General features: G+C 40.7%; 1 protein-coding gene across 1 annotated transcript in view; it reads right to left on the bottom strand.

Annotated features, from left to right (window-relative positions):
- The window catches only part of LOC129771726 (division abnormally delayed protein), a 324766-nt gene that overhangs the window by 16412 nt on the left and 280850 nt on the right, over nucleotides 1-27504 (bottom strand). Inside the window, exons 3-5 of the mRNA XM_055775704.1 lie at nucleotides 13268-13805; nucleotides 13006-13192; nucleotides 1753-1937 (exon numbers count right to left, since the gene is read on the bottom strand). Coding sequence (XP_055631679.1) covers nucleotides 1753-1937; nucleotides 13006-13192; nucleotides 13268-13805 — 910 coding nt within the window. The remainder of the gene's footprint in view (nucleotides 1-1752; nucleotides 1938-13005; nucleotides 13193-13267; nucleotides 13806-27504) is intronic.

Here is a 27504-nt window from a genome sequence, read left to right on the forward strand (position 1 = left end):
TGAGCATTTTTTAAGCTTGCCCTAAAATGAATGACAAGCGAATGAAGAGAGCGTATTTTTTGGGAAGAAATATCAATAAATTTGAGTTGAGTTGCGATATTGACAAGTTCTCCATCGCAAAATGTGTTTCTTAGTATGCTCTAAAAGTCTTCCGAAGACAGTTTGCATGTAAAATTAGCAGCAAAAAATCGTTTTTTGATGGTGACCCTAACGCAACTTAGAAAAAAAGCGCTATATCGGTTATTTCACGAGATAGAAAAAAACATTGTAGAACTATGTTTACCTCTATCTATAAAGATAAGAAAGTTAGAATTTCTATTTCATCGTAAATTTTGGTCACCCTATTTTTGACAACATCAAAATAAGCGCTCTATCATATACAACAACTTTGTCGAAGACAGTTTTCGTCTAGAGAATAACTGTGGAGTTCTAGATGCTAATTTCCACTTAAACGCATCTCCTGGACCATTGTGCATTGATTGCCCGGTTAGTTTGTAACATAGGAGACGTTCCTTTAGAAAGTTCCGATCAGGCGCTAGCGTGCGTCGGATGGCTTACGTTTGCGTGGTGCATTCCGTTTTCCAGGTCAATTTTTGTTTCGAAATATATCATTCATTGCAAATCAAAACTATTGTACCATGATCTGAAGAAATTTATATTGGTTTGGACATCAAGCTATTTTTGGAAATGTTAGAATAATGAAAATATTGCCCATTTTTCTGCGTGGTATTTACACCCATGAGGTTTTTTTTAAAGTGAGAATATTTCTGGTAGGTTTTTGTGACATTAAGCTTTTTTATTTGCGATTATTTCCGTTGCCCTTTTTTCCTTTGCAACTTTTTCCGGGAATCGATCATTCCATGGCAGCCCAATTTTGATTTCGTTTCAATTGGTTCAATAAATATAGTTCAGGTTGTATTTGTTGACATAAAAATAAAATTCCGGGCTCGTTGAGGTATAGTTGGAGGAGCTCAATAAATAATTATTGGACAGTACCACTCCGAGAATGGAAAAAAATCGTCTGATGGAATGAAACACAATTATGAGCCGATCAAACGATTCGGTCAACTAATTCGGACTGACTCGTCAGTGCAATTTTGCAGACGATAAAATTGGAAAATGTAAGCCTCTTACCAGTTGGCCGGATCCTGAGTACCATCAATGGTATTACCCATTGCCACTTTTCGAGACCGTTGCACAATTGGATCCGAAAAGGCGGAACTTATGCCATCCATGCCATGGAATTGCAGAGAGAGAGAGAGCGCCCAGTGCTCCATTTAAAATGTTCACTTTTATGTGTGTGGGTGTGTTACTTTCCGTGTGTGCACGACGCCCAGGAATCATAAAGCTGTCTGTTTTATGATTGGCTCCGCGCGAGCGTTCATTCATCAGCGCGCTTCAATTTACCGGTGACGGTGACAAACACTTTTGTTAACCGAGCTTAACAACGGCTCTGTGCGCCAGAAACCGTTTAAGAATAACAAAGAAGGGTGCATTGTATCGAGGAACAAAACATGGTTCTTGCGAAGCTGAAGGAGATTGTAGGGCGCATCGTGCATGCTTCAATTTGCATCGGTACGAGGATAATATCCCTGTGGCATAGTTCCGTTGAATGGGGAACCGTTTGCGCGGGTGTGCATTTCCTTCTTTCAGTGATTGCGATGCCTGAGTTTAAATACATTATTCCGGATTCTAAGCATGAAGCGAACGTGAAAAAAACTATATTAATTCAACCAAACTGTTTGTACTCACGTTGACGACAGTTGCAGGAACAGATCTTTATTTTTGTCCATGGTCATCTCGAACTGCAGCATCTCGTTGATGGGCGCCATGGTCCACTTGCTGTTGTGCAGGGTCGTTTGCGCCGGTTTCTCGTACAAGCCGCCGGCCAGATTGTCGTTCTGCATCAGCGAAGGCGTTCCGCATGCCTTTTTGACCTGTTTAGCGAATGTGGGGACGAGAATTGGTTTGAATTAGTTGCGAAGATTTATGGTGGTGGCAATTCGCACGGATTCAAAAATAGCTCATGCAACGCGTCGGAATTAAATTCTTGATGCCGGTCATGCATTCCGCCCCGAGAGCCGTTGATGATATTGTCATTCACTTCCAATTGCAGCGATCGTTTTCGCTTGATAAGAATAGTTCGCTTATGAATGGTTCCAACGGTTAGAATTCGATTGGCACTGACAAAGTCAGCACCATAATTTATTGGAGCGTGGCGCAGAATGGCGCGAACTAATTTACATATAATCGACAAGGTTAAATTAAATGTTCGGAGTTCCGACAATGTCACCTTGTATCGAGTGAGCGGGAATAATCATCTAATCTCGCGATGGCTGCTGTTGCTACAGGATGGAGAAAAAACTCGTTAAATTTAAAGGAACCCATGATGATGCAAGCGGCGAGAAAAAAACCGAAACTGCTCTCGATGGGTGGAATTCGATAGCAATAGTGGCTGTGGGAGGGCGGAAGTGGGAGGTAGAGCCCCAAAAATCAGCATCACCAGGACATACCAACACCGTGCGGGAGAAGACTCGCGAGGCGATAAGAGGGAAGCCAATAAACTATAAGAGGTCGATATAAAGAGTCGGTGGATGAGCTGGATGAGAACAGGACGGAAGAACGAAAAAAAAACTGCAACAAAAAGGAATGTATTTCTGATTCAAAAATTCCAGTAAAACCAGTTTTATGTGTGTTTTATTACACGAACCAACAGCACTTAACGAGGAAATTGAATCCCCGCGTTCGGTGGATTGAGGAAGAGGTAGCAAAGTAGCGGCTCAACTGGGCACTGTTTAATGCGCCTAACCTTTGCTCAGCTCTGCAAACATCGCTTTGGGATGAATCTTCATACATTTTTCCATAATTTTTTCGGGCGTTGGTGCACACCGTCACTCTCCGGTAAAGGTTACTTTCGTTCCTTCGTGGGATTGACTAAGTGAGAGGCAGTGAATGATGATGAAGTTCGTCGAGTCTTCGCCGGTCGCACATGTGAGAGATCGAGACAATCAGACGCGTTCAGCCGAGCTTAAGGAGGGGTGCCCAAGGAGGAAGTCTGGCGGTGGATCTGCTGCCCTCGGGCGATCGTTTGCTCAGAGTGTGGGGGGCACACAGAAAGCGCGAGCGTTTCGGGAAGAAACTGTGGAGTAAAGTAAGAAAGCTGCATGCTCGCTGAGGAATGCCATTCTATGTAAATTCCTGTTTGTTTCTCCGCCTCCGTTCAAGAAAACGGCGAAGCATCTTTTGTTCCCGCGTGGAGGTTGCCATGAACGAACATGGTCGAACTTGTTCTCGCTCTGCCTGGAGCAGGGTGTTGGGTTTTTAATCATTTAATCTCATAATAAACCAATTTAGATGATTTTGTCCCATTAAGAACACAATACCGAAAGTGCTATGTTTGACCCCCTAATATCTCACTTTCCCTCTTTTCAAGGGGACGCCAAATGGCTGACCTCGAGATCACACGATTATTATACAGTCGTTTGTATCCACTTTTGAGACAAATAACCCACGTTTTCGGGCATCAACAGAGTCTTCCCGTCATTAATAATTTGTTAACAAGTGTAACAATATAGATGCAACGCGTACTGAAGCAATTGACCTTTCACTTGATGCTTGCGAGTGTTGAGTGATTCTCTAAATTGCCCTTGAGTTGTTGCATTCTTGCGTTGCGTTTCGATCGGCGCGTCGTTGGAATGAAATGCTATCGGTTTCGAAATGGGCTTCATTTAGTCAAGTAAAGTCTGTATTTTATGAAGGAATTTCATTGATCAACTATATGTTTCAAACATGGGTTGATATTGCGTATCTGTTTTCTGTTGCAATTCTCGATTTTATATGATTATTTTTAACGAGACGAGGCGCCGACAAAACAAACTTTACAAACAAAGCACAGTATACTTCCAAGATGGCTGCAGAGCTATTTTGAAATACTGCCCCACCTTATACTTCAAAGCGCCTTGGATGCACACATGATTTGTGACATGTGTAAAAATAAACAAATGCTCAGTTCGTATTGCCATATCACATGGAAAAACTTCCATTCGAGCAACGTTTACAATACATCTAATTTGATTACTCAATTCGTTTTCTGCGAAGATTACGGACTTTTTTTACATTAATGCAAGCATTGAATTTGGCCGTTAAGTTTAAACAATAAGGCGCCTGTTTCAACACAGCACTCGATACATGGTTCAATTGAGAGGTGAGTATGGTAAATAATTAATCTGTCGATTCAGGTCCCAATCGACAGATTAATTAAATTAATCACCTCGATCATGTGACACATCTCAACGTCTTTTCATTCCGTTACGTTGCGATTTGTTACGGGTTACGTTAGGTCTCTTGTCTACATGGAAAAACCAGCAATGATTGAGTCTCTGAAAGACACGGGTTATTTGTGAATTATCAGTTGAAAGTGTCTAGAAATTTTGCTTCTGAGCCACTCCAAAAGCGTGGTCGCCAACATCTATATACAGCCATTCCATGCCAAATCGATGTAGTGGTTCTCAGATTTTCAGCAAAAGTGGAAATATTGTTCTTTATCGCAAAACATTAGATTCATCAAATTGAAGCCAATGAGCTTTTTATTAAAAAATATTGAACTGGCAAAAAAAAAAAATGGATTTTATTTTCGTTATTTTTGATTATAGTCGTTTTTTTATTGTTTTCATGGCTTTGGACTAGAGGGCGCTGTATTTTTTCATATTTTTTCTTGAGAGCTGTGGATTTTTTTACATAACATATCTCGATATGAGAGATGGTACTTTTTCGTTTTTAAGGTATGATTTTTCAAAATTAACGGTGGTCCGAAAAATCGTTTTTCCCCTTTATGACTTTTTGCAAAAATTCATTACATTTGAACTACTGAACCGATTTAGATGATCGACATATTAAATTGAAGCCTAAAAGCTTTCCGCCCTCTATCTTTAACCTAGAAAACTATGAAAAACCAACTACAAAAACGAAAATCCAATTTTTTGCAAAAGTAATATTTTTTCAAAGAAAAATAAGCATAAGCTTAAATTTGATATGTCGATCACCAAAGTCGGTCCAGTAGTTCAAGAGTTATAAATTTTTGAAGTGGAAAAAAAGGGGGAAAATATTTTTTTCGAACCATCGGTTAACTTTGCTAAATCATATCTTAAAAACGAAAAACAAGGCATCTCTGATATAAAATCCTTGTCTTTCAAGAAAAAATATAGAACAAAATAGCGCCCTCTAGTCCAAAGCCATGAAAACTATAAAAAACGACTACAATCAAACAATCAATAATTACGAAAATAAAATCCATTTCTTTTGCGAGTTCAATATAACAAGCTGGTCGGCACAATTTGATATGTCGATCATCTAAATCGGTTCAGTGGTTCAATAGTTATGAAAATTGGTTTTTCGGACCACCCTAAAATGGAAATGGACACTCTAATAAAAAAAATAAAAAAATGCGGATCTAATGTTTTGCGATAAAGAACAAAATTACCACTTTTGACAAAAATCAAGCAAATGGAACCAAATTTGGAATATGGAGGTTTTAGGGGGCAATAAATGTTTCTATGGGGGTTTTAACACTGCTCCCCTCTCGCTAAAGGGGGGGGGGGGTCTGCATAACTCGAGAATCAATCAAGCGAACGTAACCAAATTTGGAATGTGGAGTTTTTAGAGGGTACGAAATGTTTCTATGGTCCGTGTAAAAATCTAACAAACAGTGAATTATTAGTTTAAAATGCTAACAATACTTGTATTAACTGATTTTTTTGCATGTTACAATCATGATATCTGTATCTCTTTTTATTCCTCAGCTACTAATCAGTGATACAATACAAACTTATTTCGTAAAAAATCACATCAATTAACATATTGAATTTTTACGTGGTTTACGCGTGCCGCGTAAATTTCGAAATCCGCGTAAAAAACCGTGAAAATTCCTAAATATGCGTGAAAAAACCGCGTAAATTCCGAAATCTACGTAAAGATACCGCGTAAAATAAAACTGCGTATAAAAAAACACATGAAAAGCGACTTCAGTGTATCTCCTCCATGTATTTTTAAGTTAACACTCCTATACTCGCGCATTGGTCTGTCAGACCGAGAAATCAATAATTCGTTCATTTCTCAGAAAATATCAACACTACGACTTTGCGATTCTCTCTAGCTTCGTTATTAGTCGTTCGTCATCGTTTAGCGTATCGCATGTGTTGGTACAAATGGGACGTGTGCCACTTTTTTAACACTTTCAGTCTGACACACCGACGTGAGTATAGTATAGTATAGTAACTTTTTTGAACAAGTGCCTTTTTTCATATTCTAGAATATTGTTGAATGAAATGTATAAATTAATATCAGTGGCGTGGAATATTTATTGAATATAATGCATAAGACCATTACCGGACTATTCTTAACAAATGAAATAAAAATTTCAGCATAACTCGAGAATTAATCAAGCAAACGAACCCAAATTTGGCATATGGCATGTGGAGATTTTAGCATGCAACAACTGTTTCTATGTTGGATAGACACTCCTCACCCTTTCTAAGAGGAACTGACATGCAAATGAAACACAAATTTCTTCATAACTCGAGAATTAATCGAAGAAACGAATTCAAATTTGGCATGTGGAGGTTTTATATGAAATACAAATTTCAGCATAGCTCGAGAATTAATCAAACAAACGAACCCAAATTTGGGATGTGAGGATTTTCGGGTACGAGAAATATTTCTGTGATGGTATGATTATATGGATTGTTAATCCATTTGATGTTTGCGCAAACGATAATAATTTTTGTTCTAATATGGAAATGTTTTTTTTTTTTTTTAATCCGTTTATTTTTACAGGCTCAGTTACTTAAGTTTAAAGGAGCCGAATTCTTAAATATAATTTTAAAACTATGTATATAAACAATTTTCTTACATCTATGGTTAGTAAGGTGGAAAACCGATTACTCGCGGTGTACTCGAGTTTAGGAGGGTGACATATTTTTAGGAGAAGGATGGGATATAAGGAAATTGTAACAATGTTGATGAACACTCAATTTAAAAATCTATTCGTATATCTATAGTGTATTTACATTTCAACTTATTCTACTATTTATAGCAAGGGGACGAATTACCCGCAAAGGAAGGAAAGGAGGGTATAAGGATGTAGGGGCAATCACACACGAAGATCTATAGCTTTAAGGAAAACATATATATGGGACATGTAATCAAGGTCTAACCGAGCCAACACATCTCTCACCGGCACATTGGGCTGTCTTCCTCGGGCCCGAAGGGAGTTCTCTAAATTCGATCTGGCGACCAGATACACCTCGCACGACCAAACAATGTGCTCGATGTCGTGATAACCTTGGCCACAAACGCAGAGATTGCTGCTGGCAAGATTGAAACGAAAGAGTAGTGCATCTAACGAACAGTGATTGGACATGAGTCGGGAGAAGGTGCGGATAAAGTCCCGACTCAAGTCTAGACTTTTGAACCACGGTTTGAGGCTAACCTTAGGGATAATCGAGTTCGAGTTCCACTTGCGTTGCCAGTTAGCGATGGTATTTTTGCGGACTAAAGAATAAAATTCATTGAAGGCGATTTGACGCTGATAAATATCGCCTTCAATTGCACCTACCTTTGCTAATGAGTCGGCCCTCTCATTACCCGGAATGGAGCAATGTGAAGGGACCCAGATAAAGGTAATGACATAACAGCGTCTGGATAAAGCACTCAAAATTTCTCGTATTCTCTCAAGGAAGTACGGCGAGTGCTTTTCCGGCCTCACTGAACGGATAGCTTCGACAGAGCTAAGACTATCCGTTACAATGTAATAGTGTTCAACAGGTCGTGAGGCGACGCTGTCCAGCGCCCAATGAATTGCTGCTAATTCAGCAATATACACTGAGCAAGGATTCTGAAGGCTGTGTGAGGTGCTAAAAAATTCGTTGAACACTCCAAATCCTGTGGACTCGTTTATAGTGGACCCATCAGTAAAGTACATATTATCACAATTGATACCCCCATACTTTTCATCGAAGATCGTTGGAGCGATCCTCGATCGTTGGTAATCTTAATATCCATGGATATCTTGCTCCATGGACAGATCAAAATGCACAGAGGAATTGATGTAGTCAGGGAAACAAACACGGTTGGGAATATACGAAGAAGGATCAACCTGCATGGAGATGAATTCATGATATGAACTCATGAATCCGGAGTGAAAATTTAGCTCGATCAGCTGCTCAAAATTTCCGATCACCAATGGGTTCATGACCTTACACCGGATGAAGAACCGAAGAGATAATAAATTGAAGCGATCTTTTAGTGGGAGTAGGCCTGCCAAAACCTCGAGACTCATGGTATGCGTTGAGGGCATACATCCCAACGCGATACGGAGACAAAGATACTGAATTCGCTCGAGTTTAATGAGGTGTGTTTTGGCAGCTGATTGAAAACAGAAACTGCCATACTCCATCACTGAGAGAATAGTTGTTCGATACAACATTATAAGATCTTCTGGGTGGGCTCCCCACCAGGTGCCGGTAATTGTACGGAGAAAGTTTATTCTTTGTTGGCATTTTTTACTCAGATACCTAATATGGGCCCCCCAACTTGAATGACATAGCATGAGTGATCGGTTTACCCAAAAGTTGAAGCTTTGGTTTTGCTGGTCTATGCTTCCTAGAAAAAAACACCAACTCTGTTTTCTCCGTGGAGAATTCGATCCCTAGCCCAATGGCCCAGGTTGAAAAATTGTTCAAAGTATCTTGTAATGGTCCTTGCAGGTCGGATTCTTTTGGTCCTACGACAGACACCACTCCATCATCTGCAAGTTGTCTTAGGCTGCAATTTTGTGTAAGACAATTGTCGATGTCGCTTACGTAGAAGTTGTACAAAAGGGGGCTTAAACATGAGCCCTGGGGGAGGCCCATGTAAGAGACCCGACTTACTGCCGAATCTCCGTGAGAAAAGTTCAAATGTTTCTCACAAAGCAAGTTATATAACATATTATTCAATAGAGGCGGCAGACCCCGAGAGTGTAATTTGTCCGACAAAACCTCTATTGAAACAGAATCAAAGGCCCCCTTTATGTCCAAGAATACTGAAGCCATTTGTTTTTTTTCGGCGTAAGCCATTTGAATTTCTGAAGAAAGCAACGCAAGACAATCATTCGTCCCCTTGCCCCTGCGGAACCCATATTGTGTATCTGAGAGTAGGCCATTCGTTTCAACCCATCGATCAAGGCGAAACAAGATCATTTTCTCCAACAATTTCCGTATACAAGACAGCATTGCTATTGGGCGGTACGAATTGAAGTCGGACGCGGGTTTTCCGGGTTTTTGAATAGCTATAACTCGTACTTGTCTCCAATCATCTGGAACAATATTATTCTCCAGAAACCGATTGAATAAATTCAACAAGCGATGTTTCGCCACATCAGGGAGGTTTTTCAGCAAGTTGAACTTAATTCTATCCGATCCCGGAGCAGAATTGTTACATGAGAGCAGAGCAAGAGAGAATTCTACCATCGAAAACTCGGAATCAAGATCGCACCTACCTTGTGGTATATCTCGAACAATTTTTTGCACAGGAGCGGAATCAGGACAAACCTTCCGTGCAAAATTAAAAATCCATCGATGTGAATATTCTTCGCTTTCATTCGTTGAAGAGCGATTTCTCATGTTTCGAGCCACTTTCCATAATTTTTTCATTGACGTTTCTCGTGACAAACCTCCCACGAAATTTCGCCAATAAGCACGTTTTTTCCCTTTGATTAAGTTTTTAAATTGATTTTCAAAGTCCAAATACGTTTGAAAATTCTCAATGGTTCCACGTTTTCGAAAAGCTTTAAATGCGTTCGATTTATCCTGATAAAGCTTGGAACATTGGCTATCCCACCATGGATTGGGAGGCCTTCGACGAATAGTGGAGCCTAGGATGGGTTTCGTTTGAGCGCGAACCGCGCTGTCATAGATCAAACGAGAAATGAAGTTATACTCCTCCAATGGAGGCAAACCATCTCTGGAATTGATGGCTAGAGCAATCGCGTCCGCATATTTTTTCCAGTCAATGTGTCTTATGAGGTCATATGCCATGTTTATAGATTCAGAAGAATTCGACCCAATGATGATGGAAATTTTGATTGGCAAGTGGTCACTACCGTTGGGGCCCTGGATTACATTCCACTTGCAATCTAACGATAGTGAATTCGAGCAAAGCGAGAGGTCAAGAGCACTTGGGTTAGCAGGAGGTTTAGGTACACGTGTTGTTTCCCCAGTGTTCAAAACGGTCATATTGAAGCTGTTACAAAGGTCATATATCAACAATGAACGATTGTCATCGTACGGTTCCCCCCAGGCAGTTCCGTGAGAGTTGAAGTCTCCCAAGATCAATCGTGGCTCAGGAAGGAGTGAGCACATGTCAACAAGTTGCTTGCGGCTAACCGCAGCTCTCGGAGGCCAATACAAGCTGACAATACAGAGGTCTTTGCCTCTGATGTTTGCATGACAAGCAACAGCTTCGATCCTTCCAATAGGTGGAAGTTCAATAAAAGTAGGTTAATAAAGCTAGATTGATACATAATTGACCCTGAGTTTATCATTTATCATACAGAATTAAACTTATTGGAGGAAAATATGAGTTAAATTGCAAAACTAAACACAGTAACACTACAAACGGTGAATGAAGATTGAAACATTATGCCTATTATAAACATTGATAACGTAATTTTTAAACTGAATGAAAATTGATGTTAATATTGAGTACTTTCGGGTTAAAGGGGTATTCTAGCCTAGAAATTTAAAAAACAGCGAAATTTATTTTCTTCATACATTCAGGAATATACCCTAAAAAGGACTTTTCGGAATTCCCGTTAAATGGCTATAATTATTTCAACGATCTAACGACCGTGACTCAAAATAAAGTTCTTGACAGTTCTTTTTCAATTTACGTTGATGAAATATTTCATCCATGTATGAGAACGGGAGTAAGACGGACAGGCTAAACAGAACTATGATTGTATTTGTGTAACTTTATGTTTTCCAAAACATGAATGCAATTTGTTGCATAGAAGAACTGGGGGGAATAAGAATAGGTTATGAAGAACTTCGCTTGTATCAGTATCTTGTATGTTTTCCAACATTTGAATGTAGTTTTCTGTAGAGCAAACAGCATCCTCCCTCTTTAAACCTTTTCTCAATATGTGAAGTTTTCCGTTTGGTCTGATTTCAGAAATTGTTGTAGAAACTGTCGTTCCCACCTGACGAAAATTTCCTTGATCGACTAAAATTTTTCGGTACTGTGAATGCGTCAAAGCTTTCTTTTATTTGTATTGTATAGCCTTCTACAGAATGTATGCAGAAGTTATTGACATTTCCATTCCCGAAAAAATAGTTTTCGTCACCACTTTCCTCAAAAACTGACGATTCCGTAGAATCTTAAGCGTAATCATGGTAAAAACATTTGATTCCGCAGCGACCTAAGGAGTTACGAAACTCCTCATTTGAATTATTTACAATTTTAAATGACCCAATAATAAAAACAATTTCCTCTCGAAGCAGCTTCCGATATAGTTTCTAGATAATTTCAGTATTTCACTTTCACTCACGAGGTTAACTTACTTACTAGTGAGTCAAATTTGGAATTATACCTCTCATTAACGAAGTTGTAAAACGCATGTTTTCCAGTTTTTAATCACATTTCAAACTTTATACAGGGTTTCGTAGGATTGTATGTTGATTTTATTGTCACAATATAATATGTATGAATCAACTTTTAAAATCATCCGCTGCCCGTCTTACTCACACCTCCTCTATTGCCGAAAAATCCGTCAAATAGCATCATTTACTAGACACCGCAAGACTTTTGATTCTAGCACATCCAACAACAGACTTTGCATTATGAATCATCCAAGATGAGTGGAATCAAAAACGATGTCATTTACTGGCCACTTAGATTTCCGGATCTAACTTCATCACATTTCTTTTTATGGGGATTTTCTTAAAAAGTTTCAAAGAACTAACAAATTGAAGACAATAGAGGCAACCCAACTTTAGATCTGAAACTGCAGCACTATAGCCCGAAATTCTACTAAGCGAAATGGAAAAAAATCGTATAGAAAAATATTTACGAAGATTGATAAAAACACACAATATTCAATTCATCTTCGCTAAGTTAGATGGATAGTAAAATAAATCACTGCACAAACACCGTCATAAATTGCGATACATATGGAAACCGCTTTACTGGTTAGTTTTTAATCGATGGGAAAGATTGAGAATAATTCAAATGCAGGTCAAAGAAATTCGCAGGTCTAAAAATGAATTTGAGCGCTATGACCGAGCAGATTAGAATACACTGATGTTTACGGCACCACTCAAAATTTTTTAGTTTCTAATCCTTCGTAATACGACATAATCGACGCTTAAAAGAAGAAAACCAAACTGGAGACGGCGACGAAATGTGCATCGTCATGCTGTCGATTCGTTTGTTTTCTTGGGATAGATATCCTTTATCCTTCATCAATCAAAAAAAAAAGAATAGAACAAAGACGAGACACAACCATTACTTTAATAGATCAATAGACTAATGCACTTTACAAAATAGTTGCCCTAATGCTTGATGGGGATAATTGTTCATTAGGAGTATGTGAATCCAACGATTGATTTAAGCCAGTTTAACAGTTAGGGTAAACATTTTCGTCGTCTTATGTTTATTTAAGCTACTGTTTACCGAGTCAACAGTGCTTTGCGTTGTTTCAATTTGATGGCGACCGTTGGCATGATTTATAGCGTCAGCGAAACTCAACACCCTTCCAGGGGCACATTTTAACGCTAAATGGCACCGAAAACCACCGAACGACAATATGCAACGCAGCAACAAGAACTGCTTACAGTTTCAAAAATTTGACACTGTCATTCCCGGTTGCTATATGCTATTCTGCCAGCGAAAATAATCATTTCCAACGTTCTGAATGTTCGAATTTATGTCGCAATTTACCGCAACAGCGACATCAGCAACTCAACTTACCTTCACTTCCAGCTGGGGACCGTTTTCCATCGCGTGCATGATAGCGCTGGACAGTTTTCCCTCCAAACTCTTGATTTCGGCTTCGATACCCTCCGAAGAGCGCACCACGTTTATTAGCGGAACCACGGCTTCCGTGAAGGTGTACCAGTCCTGGTTTAGAATGCCAATGTACTGCATCAAACAGCCTCTGTAATTACCATTAGTATGCATTATAATCTCGTTTCGCATCATCATCTGCCATCCAGTGACGACCGGAACTCACCTCATAACATTTTTACACATCCCGGCGCACGGTTTCGCGTGATTGTGGTTGTACTTTTTGCAGCTCGCGCAGTAACTCATCTTCAGCAGGGCAGCCTTGCACGAACTCTGCAGATTCTCGGTGCCCAATTCGTCCAACTTGTTCAGCACCTGGGCACCCTCCCGCAGTACCCGCAGCAGAACACTGGCCGCACCAACGCTGGCCACCAGCGAGCCCGAAAGCTGCTGTGGTATCTCCCCGAATGGTTTCAGCTCATCGTAGGTGTGGATGAGGCAGTTTTTGTAATCGACGTGAAAGTCGACATCTTTGTCGGCGAGAACCACTGCGTGGTGATATGCCACCGGAAACAGATTCCGGAAGAATTTATCTGCGATGAGACCCATGTCATCGGTGAAGGTGGCCGACGTTAGATGACTCCGGATCGTTTCGTACAACTCCAGAATCGGCTCCCGCGATAGTGGTGACATCTTACGGTAAACCGTCGAGAACAGATTGAGCGTTTTGTTCTCCGACTGGTGCGAGAGCTGCAACAGGTAATCTGCAAGTGGAAGGAAGGAAAACGGAGCGGAGGGTTAGTGCGAGATTTGGCTGGTCAGATACCGTCACATGCATAAATGTATGGGCACAAAATTTCTCACAGGAACGTAATCCCGCGCGTACTGTCGGCGAATGGCACTCGGGGCTTACGGGGCGGGGGTAAGCCTAGGGTTAGCAAGGCAAGAATGTATATTTTATATATAAAATAATAAACTGAACACTGAACAAGTAATTCAATATCCGAGAAAGGAGTGGATATGTGCACACATATCTCAGCAACGTTTCTTCGTCCGATCGTTTTGCGTCTGCTTTGGTCGGCTCGCCGAAAGGAGCAAGAGGAGTAAGAGTTCACCTTCGGAATCAACGGGTCAAAAGCGAAGACAGAAAAATAAATATCAAATTCATCTCTTAAAATCTTTTTAACGAAGCCATAAAAGAGAGAGTGCGGAATTGAACGTTCTTCCCAGCGGTGTGTGTGTGTGTGTGTGCTGAAAAGCCCGGAGCAAGACGAGAACCCAAGGGAAAACTCATTCCGTGCATGTTCACGTTGCCGCTGACGCCACCACCGCAACCGTTGTTAATCCTGCGATCGTTCCATGCAGAATGTTATGCTATGCTCTGAAGGGTTTTTTTGTGTGTGCTTTCGAAGACCGGGCTGGCCAACATTCTTCGGCGATGACGTCAATTGGGGCTAGTTTCGAAAAGCTACAGTCTAAATGGAACACAGTTCAAATGTACCCCAGACTTCAGTGGAAAAAGAAATCATTGCGATGTTTGGGATGAATCATGGGGTCATTTTACTGATCTTTTTGTTTCTGAGATTATGCTAACTTGAAAATAATCTAAGCTCGATCAAGTTCTATCTCGAGTGCCAGTACGTGTCATATTAACACGTTGAGCCCCGAATTGTTCACGCTACGCTTGGCATTCACCTCGCGTCATGAGAACTATATCAGTGTCGGTACCACTCCCAAAGTATTGATTATATAAAAAGAAAATAATCAGAAATTTAACTAACCGAAACCGAAAACAAACATTTTTTTTTTCATATTTATTATTTTGTAACAATCAGCCCCATTGATTATCGTTTTTCTAACGAAGAGCTCAACGTCAGTCCCTAGGCACCGACACGGGGCTCAACGTGCTGAAGTATGTTCACTGTTTTATCTACTCATGAAAAGAGTAACTCTTTTGTTTTTAAATGTGTTTTCTTATCTGTTGTTATATCAAAATAAAACATAGAGGTTCATTATAGTTTTTTTCGACGAACAGAAGAACAGAAGAACAGAAGAACAGAAGAACAGAAGAACAGAAGAACAGAAGAACAGAAGAACAGAAGAACAGAAGAACAGAAGAACAGAAGAACAGAAGAACAGAAGAACAGAAGAACAGAAGAACAGAAGAACAGAAGAACAGAAGAACAGAAGAACAGAAGAACAGAAGAACAGAAGAACAGAAGAACAGAAGAACATAAGAACAGAAGAACATAAGAACAGAAGAACAGAAGAACAGAAGAACAGAAGAACAGAAGAACAGAAGAACAGAAGAACAGAAGAACAGAAGAACGGATAAACGTCAATTTTGTTTTGATCCTTACTCTCGAAATTAACCCTTTTGGTAGCGGACAGATTTTTTTGAAGACATGATGTCAAACGAATCGCAATTTCTCTTTGTTTGATACCGTTCCAATCTTAAAATGGTTTAAATTGTCAAAATATGGAAATATTCCCAAGGAAATTTATTTAACCTTTGTCCTCTGCTTTCTAAACTTAGCAGTTAATAACGAGCACCAAACGTAACGGCGACGTACTTTTAATATATCAATATCATTGCGATTGAAATACTAGTGCCAATCGTAGTTAAGCATCATGTATCATCATATCCACGTGCAAAAAGAAATGAGAAGCGAGGACAATAAATTGTTCGTTTTCTGCGGTGAATCATCAGTTGATCATCAGTTATGTTGTATTGATTGAGAGAGAAAGTCCACTGTGTATCTGTGCCCAACAAAAAATACAAAATTGTGTGTGAAATCCTGTCTAAATTTGTGTTAAGTTATATCCATCTGTATGCGTAGTTGTTACTGCAGGAAGTCCCACGATTGAATTTACAATTGAACGATTTATTATCTACTTAACGTGAGAGTATATTCACTTAATCCTGTAAAATAAGCGTATCAATTCACTGTACTGCACGGCAAATTTGAATTGATTTCGCCCCGCTTTGTGTGTCATGTGCTGGTTACAATGCACGAAGATATGGACATAGGAAACAGAGGTGATGTGAATTGTTTCTCGCAGCCGTGTGCTTTGTGCGCTGTGCCTATAGCCGAGCATGATGCGAGTGTAGAGTGTTTTGGAAAATGTAAGCTCTCTATTCACATGACCTGCTTGCCTGGAGCGTCAGTGGATGAAATAGATTTATTGAAGAAGCTCCCCAATGCAGTGTTTGTTTGCGATGCTTGTTTGGCTTTAAGCGAATATGACGATAGCCACAACGAAAAATTGTTGAATGAAATCGGTCGTAAATTGGACGATTTCACGTGTGTGCTAGACTTTGTCAAAAACTTCGAGAAAAATGTCAGAAAAATCATGAGAGATGAACTATTGCGAATAAATACGCGATCCATTTCCGCAGCTGACGACAAGGAGAATTCTGCGTGTAATGTTGTTACACGATCCCTTGCCAAAAAAAGGCGATTGGAAAATACTACGGATACGCTATTAAAAACGTCAGCATCGAACGAATCCCCAAAAACAAGCTTTGCTAATGTAGTAAAAAATGACATGATAGTAAATGGAACCGAACTGAAAAAGAAACAGCATTTGAAGCCTAATCCAATCGCCGTCATAAAGCCAAAGGAAGGCGTGCATGTTGATGATATTAGAGTCGAGTTGCGAAATAAAATTGATGGCAAAAATTTGAACGTTAGGCGGGTGACAAGTAGTAAAGATGGGTCGGTCATAGTAGCTCTAAAGGATGATGCGTCAATCAAGCATCTTGAAGAGACAGTTGACAAACAACTGGAAGGTCGATTTGAGGTAAAAGTGCGCGAGAACATGAAACCAACCATTAAAATAATAGGAATGAGCGACGAATACGACGAAAGCGAACTAAAGGGTAAACTGACTAACCAAAACGAAGTTTTTGCAACATTGAAACATTTCAAATTGCGCAAAACTTACTGCAATTTGAAGTGGAGATACGACAACTACAGCGCAATAGTCGAGTTGGACCCCGAGACGTTTTTCAATGTGATACAACTTGGGAAACTGAACTGCGGGTGGAATCGATGCCGAGTGGTTGATGGGTTGCAGGTCATAAGGTGTTACAAATGCTGCGGGTTCAATCATAAAATAGTCGACTGTAAAGTAGAGAAAGTTATCTGCCCTATTTGCAGTGATAACCATTCGATTAAAGAATGCAAATCCCGCATAGAAAAATGTGCAAACTGTTCGAAACTGCGAGTTGAGCGTAAGCTGAATATTAAAACTGACCACTCTGCCTGGAGCAGTGAATGCCCGGTTTATAAAATTCAGCGAGAACGGCGAAACAAAATGGTGGACTATTCAACATAGCAACCAAGATCCTCTTCATTCAACCAACTTCCTGAGTCAACTAACTCACCGGGATGCATACCATCAAGCACGAAGGAGGCCTTCAATCCTCTCATCGCAGTCGAGCCATTTCCGCCAACGCCCAGCAGCCATCCCGGTCCTGCGATTGAGTCTGGATTGGGGGTTCTCCAAGCCTCTCACTCAGGCAATCTACTACCCACGTATGCATCACAAACCAGTCAACCGGGACGCACACCTGCAAGCTCTATGGATGCCTCTGACTCCCTCGTCACAGTCGAGCCATTGATGTCAGCGACACCCAGTCGTCCCGGTCCTGTGCTCGAGTGCGGGGCAGCTGGCATCCAACCCATAAATGCAGGCAAGTACACCTTCATTCCGAACAATGCGCTGCCTGAAATGCGAAACACTTCTAGCTCATCGCCATCTTCGGGCCACCAGCGTCCGACAAACGCATCGACACAGCGGAACGATCCTGTAGCTCATCATCCTGTGCTTCCGGTTACTGACTGTGGTGATTGTGATAGTCTCTCGCCAAAGCAACACTTTCTCTCCATTTACTACCAAAATGTCAGAGGCCTTCGCACTAAAACTTCACGCTTACAGCTAGGATTGTCGAGCAGTCATTATGATGTTGTCATTCTTACTGAAACATGGCTCCGGTCCGATATATGCGACGCTGAATTATCATCCGATTATTCACTTTTTCGTTGTGACCGTAGTGAAGCAACCAGTAGCCTCACAAGAGGTGGCGGAGTGCTTGTCGCAGTGAAAGCCACACTGCACTGTACCGAGGTTTCGATACCTCATTGTAGTACGCTTGAGCAAATGGTAGTTTGTGTGAAACTATCCAACCGATATTTGTACCTCCTCGGCATTTACTTTCGACCAAACTCTGAGACGGCGTTGTATTCCAACCACACTTTTGCTGTTCAGTCCTTGACGGACCGATCTTCGGCTAACGATATCGTTTTATTGCTCGGCGATTATAATCTTCCGCATCTGCAATGGGGTTTTGATGAGGATGTCAACGGATACTTGCCTGTGAATGCTTCTAGCGATCCTGAACTCGTGCTAACTGAATCCATCTCATCCTATGGCCTCGTACAAATCAACTCTATTCCAAACATCAATGGCAGACTACTTGATTTGGTTTTTACAAACGCTCCCGATAATTTTGAAGGCCAGCCGCCGATATCACCACTTCTACCCGTTGATCCGCACCACCCACCATTCGAACTACAAATAGACATGCAGAGCTGTGTGCATATTTCAGCCACAACTGATTCCTTTGACCTGGATTATAGACGATGTGATTTCAACTCTTTAAATAGCGTATTTTCATTGGTCGAATGGGAGGTACTTCTTCAAGATCGTACAGTTGATTCCGCCACCCATATGTTTTATGATACCCTGTTTGAGATCATACATTCGAAAGTACCCCGACGCCACCGTTCTATTAATAGGAACACCAGGAAGCCTTGGTGGACTGCAGAGTTGCGAAGGCTGCGAAACAAACTGCGTAAAGCACGCAAACGATTCTTCATCGATAAATCAAACGAAAACCGTGAATCTCTTCGCATCGTGGAAACATGCTATAAGGATCTTGTAGAGAACAGCTACAGGGCCTACCAGCAGAGACTTCAATCTGATATGAAACGGAACCCTACGGCGTTCTGGAAATTCGTTAGAGAGCAAAGAGCGAGTAATCGAGTACCACAAGTTGTCGAATACGGTAACACAACAGCAAACCTACCTGATGAAGTTGCTGATCTTTTTCGACGATTCTTCCAAAGCGTGTTCAAGACTGAGCTGCCTCAACCAGGATCTGGATGTTTTCGCAACCTACCGTCGCATCATATCCACCTACCATTCTTCAATTTTACCCACGAGGAAGTTTTAAGATCATTGCAAAAACTAGACGCGACGAAAGGAACTGGAGTGGACGACTTAGCACCTATCCTGTTGAAGAACTGCGCTTCATCATTGGCCTTTCCTCTGACAATACTCTTTAACAAGTCGCTCGAGGAAAGAACATTCCCTAGCCTATGGAAAACTGCGAAGATGATTCCTATCTACAAATCAGGCAGCTTGCGGCGCGTTGAAAATTACCGTGGAATATCCATCCTTTGTTGCCTAGGGAAGCTACTCGAATCACTGATCCACACAGTGCTACTGTCTGCAGCGAAATCGATGATATCTGAGTTCCAGCATGGATTTGTACCCCATCGTTCCACAACGTCCAATTTATTATGCTACACCAACGTGCTCTTTCGTGAAGTTGAACACAGAAATCAAGTGGACTCTGTTTATATTGATTTCTCGAAGGCTTTCGATACTGTTCCGCATATTCTTACAGTGAGAAAAATGAAGCACATGGGTTTTCCTGATTGGATATCCGATTGGTTGATGTCTTACCTGACCGGTAGGAAAGCTTTTGTTGAGGTGAACTCAGCACGATCCACAACATTCGATATAGCGTCCGGAGTCCCCCAAGGAAGTGTACTAGGGCCATTGATATTTGTAATCTTCATTAATGACTTGTGCCTACGAATATCTTCTGGAAAACTATTGTTTGCCGACGACCTTAAAATTTTCCGAGTCAGCAAATCAGCTGCGGACTGCTGCAGCTTGCAGGCCGATATCGATTCTCTAGCGCAGTGGTGCAAAGACAACGGCATGCGTGTGAACACAAGTAAGTGCAAGGTGATCACCTTTAGTCGTTGCTACGAGCCGATAGACTACCGATACAAGATCGACACTCTTTTCTTGGATCGTGTACATTCTATCCGTGACTTGGGTGTTATCATGGACTCAAAGCTACGTTTCCACGATCACATCTCAGCTATCACCTCCAAAGCATTCTCTATCCTGGGATTTATACGTCGGAATGCGTCACAGTTCACCGACGTATATGCACTAAAAGCTTTGTACTGTAGTTTAGTGAGGAGCAACTTAGAGTACGCTGCACCGGTCTGGGCCCCATACCACGTTTCCGAGATTGTACGTATCGAGCGTGTACAGAAATGTTTCATTCGATTTGCATTGCGACATCTCCCGTGGAATGATCCCGTCCATCTTCCCCATTATTCGGAACGTTGTCGTCTAATCGACTTGGAATTGCTCACGGCAAGGCGACTGAAGATGCAACGACTGATTGTATTCGACATCCTCAGTGAAAACATCGAGTGTGCCGATCTTCTTCTGCATATTCCAATAAACGTTCCTCAACGTCAGCTGCGTTTCTCCGCATTAATTGCTGTTCCCGGACATAGAACATGCTATGGCTACAATAATCCATTCAGTTCCTGCCTTCGAGCCTTCAACAATGTCTGCCAAATTTTTGATTTCAACATGACCAAAGATTATTTTAAAGCTAGGATTAAGAATATATCATAAGTATAACCAGTCTGTACGATACTCTCGAAGACGATGAATAAATAAAATATAATGGGGATCGGATATGAAAAATTGTTTGCTCCTGGATGAATTCTCAGAAGATTCACAATATTAATATGCTCAGTGTAGAACTCAAAGAAGCAAATCAGAAGGATAAACTTAAAAGCTAAGCTCTTTTCTTGCAGCCGAGAGGCTAAGAACTGATTTAGAGAGAGGGTGATGGCGTGTCGAGATAGGCTTCAAATCGCAAGAAATATTCAACTTTTTTTAAGCTTTCTAACAGATGATTTCGGAGCCCAGTAAACGTGTCTTGGACACCACTCTCTATAAGCTTTTTTTTCAAATTTAGATTACACTCTGTAATTCTTCGGCGAGGTTTCGGGTATAGATTCAAGAATATTATAAATATTTTACTTCGACAATATGATATCTAAACATATCAGAACAAATACAAATTCGATTTGAATGATTCGGATGATTCGAGATTCGGAAGATTCGAGATATCATCTATATCTATATAACATATAACCCATAACATAAATAATATATGACATATAACCCATTAGTGTCCAGCATATGAAATGTAATACGCAAAAATGCCCGTTTTTTGAAAAACTGTTTTTGAAGAAACTAAAGCGTTCAGCGCATTTTAAATGATACAATTTAAGAGTGTTTTTTGTGTCAGTGTCATTTTATCTGTCATTTTTGTTGTTTTGTTGTGTATTGAAGCTTGCAAAGTTCGTGTTTACTTTTGAGTGTATGAAATTTCATACGCTGTGCAACTACGGTATATTTTTTTCTTAATAGGATATATCCGATAATCTCCCGATAATCCGGAGGAGCTGTACAATTATCTGTTTGATTTGGACGAAGACGCTTTCGAAAATCTAGTGTCAACAAATGATATTGACTTTGTCGTCGTGCCCCCAAGCGGTGGAGACAGCGATTTGGATGCTGGAGATAGTGACTCGGAAGACGGCCCTTCCGGTTTTGGCAAACAAGTGAATGTCGAGAGCGACATATATTTGCTTGAAGTGTGATGTGGGTTTGCACCCTTCGGAGTGCTTTTTCCGGTACTATACTCAGTGATACTAGATCCGATACACTGCCGTTCTACGCATAACTGTACTATGTTCTGTGCAATCCCTACGAACCGTGGGACAATTATGCGTAGAACGGCAGTACACGAAAGTGCTAATAAACCATGAAAATTGTTGTTGAAGTTGAATGTTATGAAATAAAACCGTTTTGTTCGATATTCAAATGATTTCCATTTTTGATACTGTATCGGCTCAGCGTATGAAATTTCATATGTCAGATATCTAAACTTCCAAAGAACTCCAAACCAAAATATTGCGTTACCCCCCCGTTTCGAGGCAAACCTAGATGGACTAAAAAGTTTCATGCCATTTAGATCAAGTTCTTGTACACCTGAGCAGTAATGGGTTAAGAAATTCGAGGGATTCGAGAGATTTAGATATTCCAGAGATTCTAGAAATTTTAAAGATTCGAGAGGTACGAGAGTTTAGAAAAATTCGAGATACTCGAAGATCCGAAGATTGGAGTGATTCGGAAGATTTGGAAGATTCGAATGATTCGAGAGATTCGAAAGATGCCTGAGATTCGAAGGATTCGAGAGATTTGAGAGATGCGAGAGATCAGAGAGGTTCGAGAGATTTGAAAGATTCGAGAGATTCGTTAGATTATAGAGATTCGAAAAAAATTAGAGATTTGAAGATTCGAGAGATTCGAAAGATTCGTTAGATTTGAAAGATTCGAACTAGCCGAGAGATTCGAGAGATTCAAGAGATCCGAAAGATTCGACATTCTCGAGCGATACGAGAGGTTCGAAAGGTTCTAAAGATTTGAGAGATTTGTAAAATTTAAGTACTGAAGAGATTCGAGGAATTCGAAAGATTCGAAAGAAAGAATTTCGAGAGATTCAAGAGTTTTCAGAGATTTGTAAAATTCCAGAGCTTCCAGAGATTCTAGAGATTCAAGAGATTCGAGATTATTTGAATGATTCGAGAGATCCGGGAGAATCGAGAGATTCGAAAAATGTTGAAGATTTGATAAATTTGTATTTCGTTATTTTGTTAGATTCGAGACACTCAATAGATTCGAGAAACTCGAGAGGTTCGTGAGATACGAAGGATTTGAGAAATTCGAGATTCGGAAGATTTCAGAGATTCCAGAGATTCCTGAGAATCTAAAAATTTTAGAGATTTGTTAGATTCGTGAGATTCTAGCGATCCCTGAGATTTTACAGATTTGAGAGATTAAAAAGATTCAAAATTCTGGATTTAATGTTTACTCCATTCAATCTTTGTTCTTTGTTCAATTTCATTGGTTTTGGTCAAACACGAAGAGTAACTACTCGTCCTTAGCTCAAGTTCAGCAAAATTCCTATCGAATACGTTTGAGTTCACTTACGAACATTCCAATTAAATTATACTTTCTCTTGAATGAAACACTTCTGCATCATTCATTGATGAACAGACCTACCGACCGACGGAAACTACCAGCTTGTGATCTCCGTGATCATTACAGCAGTTAATTCATTAATCATAGCACTCAGTCGAGGCCCCACCATGCAAGTAGATAACAGAAGCAAATCTGGGGTAACTACTGCGTTGCTGTCAGTAATTCTTAATTGAATAAAAACACGATACAAACCCCGTTTGTAATTTTCCTCTCTTTTTCGATTGCAAACAACGTCAGCAAAAATAGTTCATAATATCTTGCCGCGCCCCAACCGTTCGAGACGCGTCCAGATGCTTCGCAATCATTCCACCAACCAGCCAGTCTGCCAGCCAATGGTGGTGCGGTTGCGTTGCAGCAGCAGCAGCCTCGCAGGACTGCCGCTTGACGATTCCTCTCACGTCCAACGGGACCACGCGATCTACCCTCCCCCCCTCTTTTACGCTGTGGTGTGAATTGGAATGAAATTGCTTTTGCTTGGCGGAGGTGAACGACGTGTTTTTTTTTGTTGTGTTCTGCTGGTCGCTGCTCTCGGTTCAGTAATTTTATCCTACTGCACTTTGGCCCGTTTGGATTCGTACCAATCCCGCACACGAAAACCGCCCGCTGACTGTGTGTCCTTCCTTCTGGTGCGGCACAAAATCTACGATGTCACGAATTGGGGGGACAGAATGTTTGTTGATTCAATTCATGCAGACCAATGGCGCATTGCTTATTCTGACCACGTGTCTTATTTTCCAGAATGCACACACAGTTTGTTGTACAGCAGGGATATGTACCAACTGTGTAATTCCCTTCCTGCAGGACACAAGCAACCGCCAGCGGGCAGTCCCCTCAGGAATGTTGGCTTTCATTAGACCTCTTTATTGATTTGCTTCATTCACTGGGGAGCAAATTGCTGCAACATTCATAGTTGACTACATTCAAAGTTTCGGATGCTTTCTGAAGTATCCCGAATCCCGAAATTCCGTTCAAACTTTTCCCTTTGATCCATTTGTTGGGATTTCCAAAAACTCTTGTGCGTCTGAGATTGATTGCACTCAAGTTTGCACATTCCACATTTCCAATTGAGTTACCCACGATTAATTAGAGTAATCGAGCGGCACGTGTTCCGCCACGAGCACAATCACATCTGCTTCGGATCAGCCTCCGCACTCAAGTCGAATCGATTGCTCATCCGTTCGTGTGTCGGTCGTCGTGACTCACAGCTTTGCCTTGGGCTGGGTGCTTTAACCGCCGTTTTGCTGCAGTGTTGCGATGAGATCGCGAATGTGATTGTGTGTGCGGGTATGTGTGTGTGTGTTTGTGGCAGACAGTGGTCCATCGCTTTGATAGGAAACAAAGCGTGGGAGTTTCGCAGTTATTTTGACATTCAGAAGTTTCATACGTTTGTTTTTCAACAAAATGATTTATTAGGAAAACTCGGAGACAGGTATGAATCTGTCTCTGAACAGGACTGAAAACGTGAATCGTGCGTTTGCGGTAAACATGCACTTGGAGTGTAATTCGGAGAAAGTGGTGTTGCGGATTGTAAATAAACGTTGGGGAACACGTGGAGAAGTGGTTCGTCAATAACAACCGTTTTCTCAGAAAGCTATCCACTTCACGGAAGTGCTAGACACTTCATTTCAGCGGAAATGAATGGTGTAATTGTGTAATTGTTGTCCTATGACTTAACGTTGGTACAATAAATTTATTTATTGCGTTTAGGTTATGAACAGTTCCATCCGCAAAATATAGTATTTTGTTATATATCCATGGTTGCATACCTTTGAATAGATCCATAACAATAGATAACTTGAGTCCTAAAACTAAAACCTTAGTTTGAGTAAGTTTTTTTAATGCAAGATTGTCTAGCCATAGCCATCATGCTATTGAGATTTCTCATGTGATCAGATCCAAGTCATCTTTGTATGTGTTTTGTACTAGAGGTAATATAAGTTTTCCATAGGAATTGGGACCATTTTGACTCAACAATTACTTTTCAAAAGGGAGTGAAGATTTTAACAAGAGTAGTCTTGAAATAATTATGTTTCAAAACCTATGAGTAGTACCGAAAGTACTACTAGTAGTGTCTTAGAGAGAGTTGTAGAGAATCGACGTTTAAAGATGGAAAAATATACAATGAAAAAATGTACCTTTTTCATTTACAAACAAATAACTTGCAATATCACAAATACATAGTTTTGTAATAATTAGAAAAAAAGAAAAATGGAAGTCATTTAGGAAGCTTAAAAAAATGTTAGATTTCAAAATTATTTTTAGACAAACTATTTTTTATGAATTTTAAAACAAATTGAAAACGATGTATTTGAGATATTGCATTTTTTTTTAAATAAAAAACTGCTTTTTTTTCTCAGTGTACTTTTTTAATGTTTAACCGTTGATCCTCTACAACTCTTTCTAAGAAACCATTCCGGAACGACTCATAGTTTTCGAGATAGAATTTATCAAGGATTCCCTTACTAAAATCGAAACTCCTTTTTGAAAATACTCTTGTGTCAAAATCAAGCAAACAATTTATCATGACAATGTCATGCGAAAATGCGAAAACAGAATAGAAACTGAGAGAGGTTGGCGTCGACATCATGCCTCATACCGTATGACTCATACGGTATGAGGCATGATATCGACGCCAACCTCTCTCAGTCTCTATTCTGTTTTCGCATTTCGCAAGACATTGTCATGATAAATGGTTTGCTTGGTCGAAATGGTTCCAATTCCTGTGGAAAACTCATGTTTGCTCTAGTCCAACAAATACAAATACAAACTTTCATCCAAATCAAAAAGGCATGTCTTGTGAAATCTGCATCTTTAGGGCAATTTCATTTGGATTTGCTGATGTACTTCAGTGATTCTTCTATGAATCAATATTTATGAAATTTAACAAGTATTCCATGGATTTTGTTTTGGATTTTCATCGAATAAAGTACCAAATTAAACGCCTATAAAATTTTAAGTTTAAAAAACTCCGTGTTATAGTATGGAACAATATCTAATTCTCGTGATAATCAATTCATATAATTAATTTGATATTTTTATTAATTATCATTGAACACAATGTTGAATGTATTGATTATTACCATTCATTTTATTTGAAAGCAGATAATCGCAACAAATGGATGAAGACATTGAATACTGCTCAAGAACCTTTAGTAAGGTAATATTCGTGGATATGCTACACTTTTTTATTTATTTATAATGATACTACATCCCATTGAGAGATTAGATCTTCTTCACAATTTTTCGCCAATAATCCCGATCCATGGCTGCAGTTCTCCAACTCCCGGCTGCACCGATTCTTGCCAAGTCCTGCTCCACCTGGTCCAACCACCTCGCTCGCTGGGCTCCTCTCCTTCTTGTTCCTACCGGATTCGATGCGAACACCATCTTTGCAGGGCTGCTGTCCGGCAATCTTGCAACATGCCCTGCCCATCGCACTCGTCCAGCCTTGGCGACTTTCTGAATGCTGGGTTCGCCGTAGAGTTGCGCCAGTTCGTGGTTCATTCTCCTTCTCCATACTCCGCTTTCCTGTACACCACCGTATATTGTTCTGAGCACTCGGCGTTCGAAAACTCCAAGCGCTTGTGAGTCCTCTTCAAGCATCGTCCATGCTTCGTGCCCATAGAGAACAACCGGTCGAATTAGCGATTTGTACATGGTACACTTCGTACGGGGTCGGAGTTTGTTGGACCTCAAGGATTTGCGGAGCCCATAGTAGGCACGACTTCCATTGACAATGCGTCTTCGAATTTCACGGCTGTTGTTGTTGTCAGTTGTTATCAACGAGCCAAGGTAGACAAATTCCTCTACCACCTCGAGCTCGTCGCCGTCGATCACAACACTACTACCAAGAAGAACTCTGTTGCGATCAGTCCCTCCAGCTAGCATGTATTTAGACTTAGACGCATTGATCCCAAGCCCAATCAGCCCTGCTTCGTGTTTCAGTCGGGTATACAAGTCGGCTACCGTCGCATGTGTTCTTCCGATTATGTCCACGTCGTCGGCGAAGCAGATAAACTGACTAGACTTGTTGAAAATCGTGCCCCGCATTTTGAAGCCCGCTCTCCGCATAACACCTTCCAGCGCCACGCAGAAGGTGTTATGCGAGCAGAGATTCCATCGCCTTGTCGAAGTCCCCTGTGAGTCTCAAATGATTCCGACAGCTCACCTGAGATCCGCACACTGCACCGCACACCGTTCATCGTTGCCTGAATCAGTCTTGTCAGCTTTCGGGGAAAGCCG

The sequence above is a fragment of the Toxorhynchites rutilus genome, chromosome 2, assembly GCF_029784135.1.
Source record: "Toxorhynchites rutilus septentrionalis strain SRP chromosome 2, ASM2978413v1, whole genome shotgun sequence".
Taxonomy (NCBI): Eukaryota; Metazoa; Arthropoda; class Insecta; order Diptera; family Culicidae; genus Toxorhynchites; species Toxorhynchites rutilus.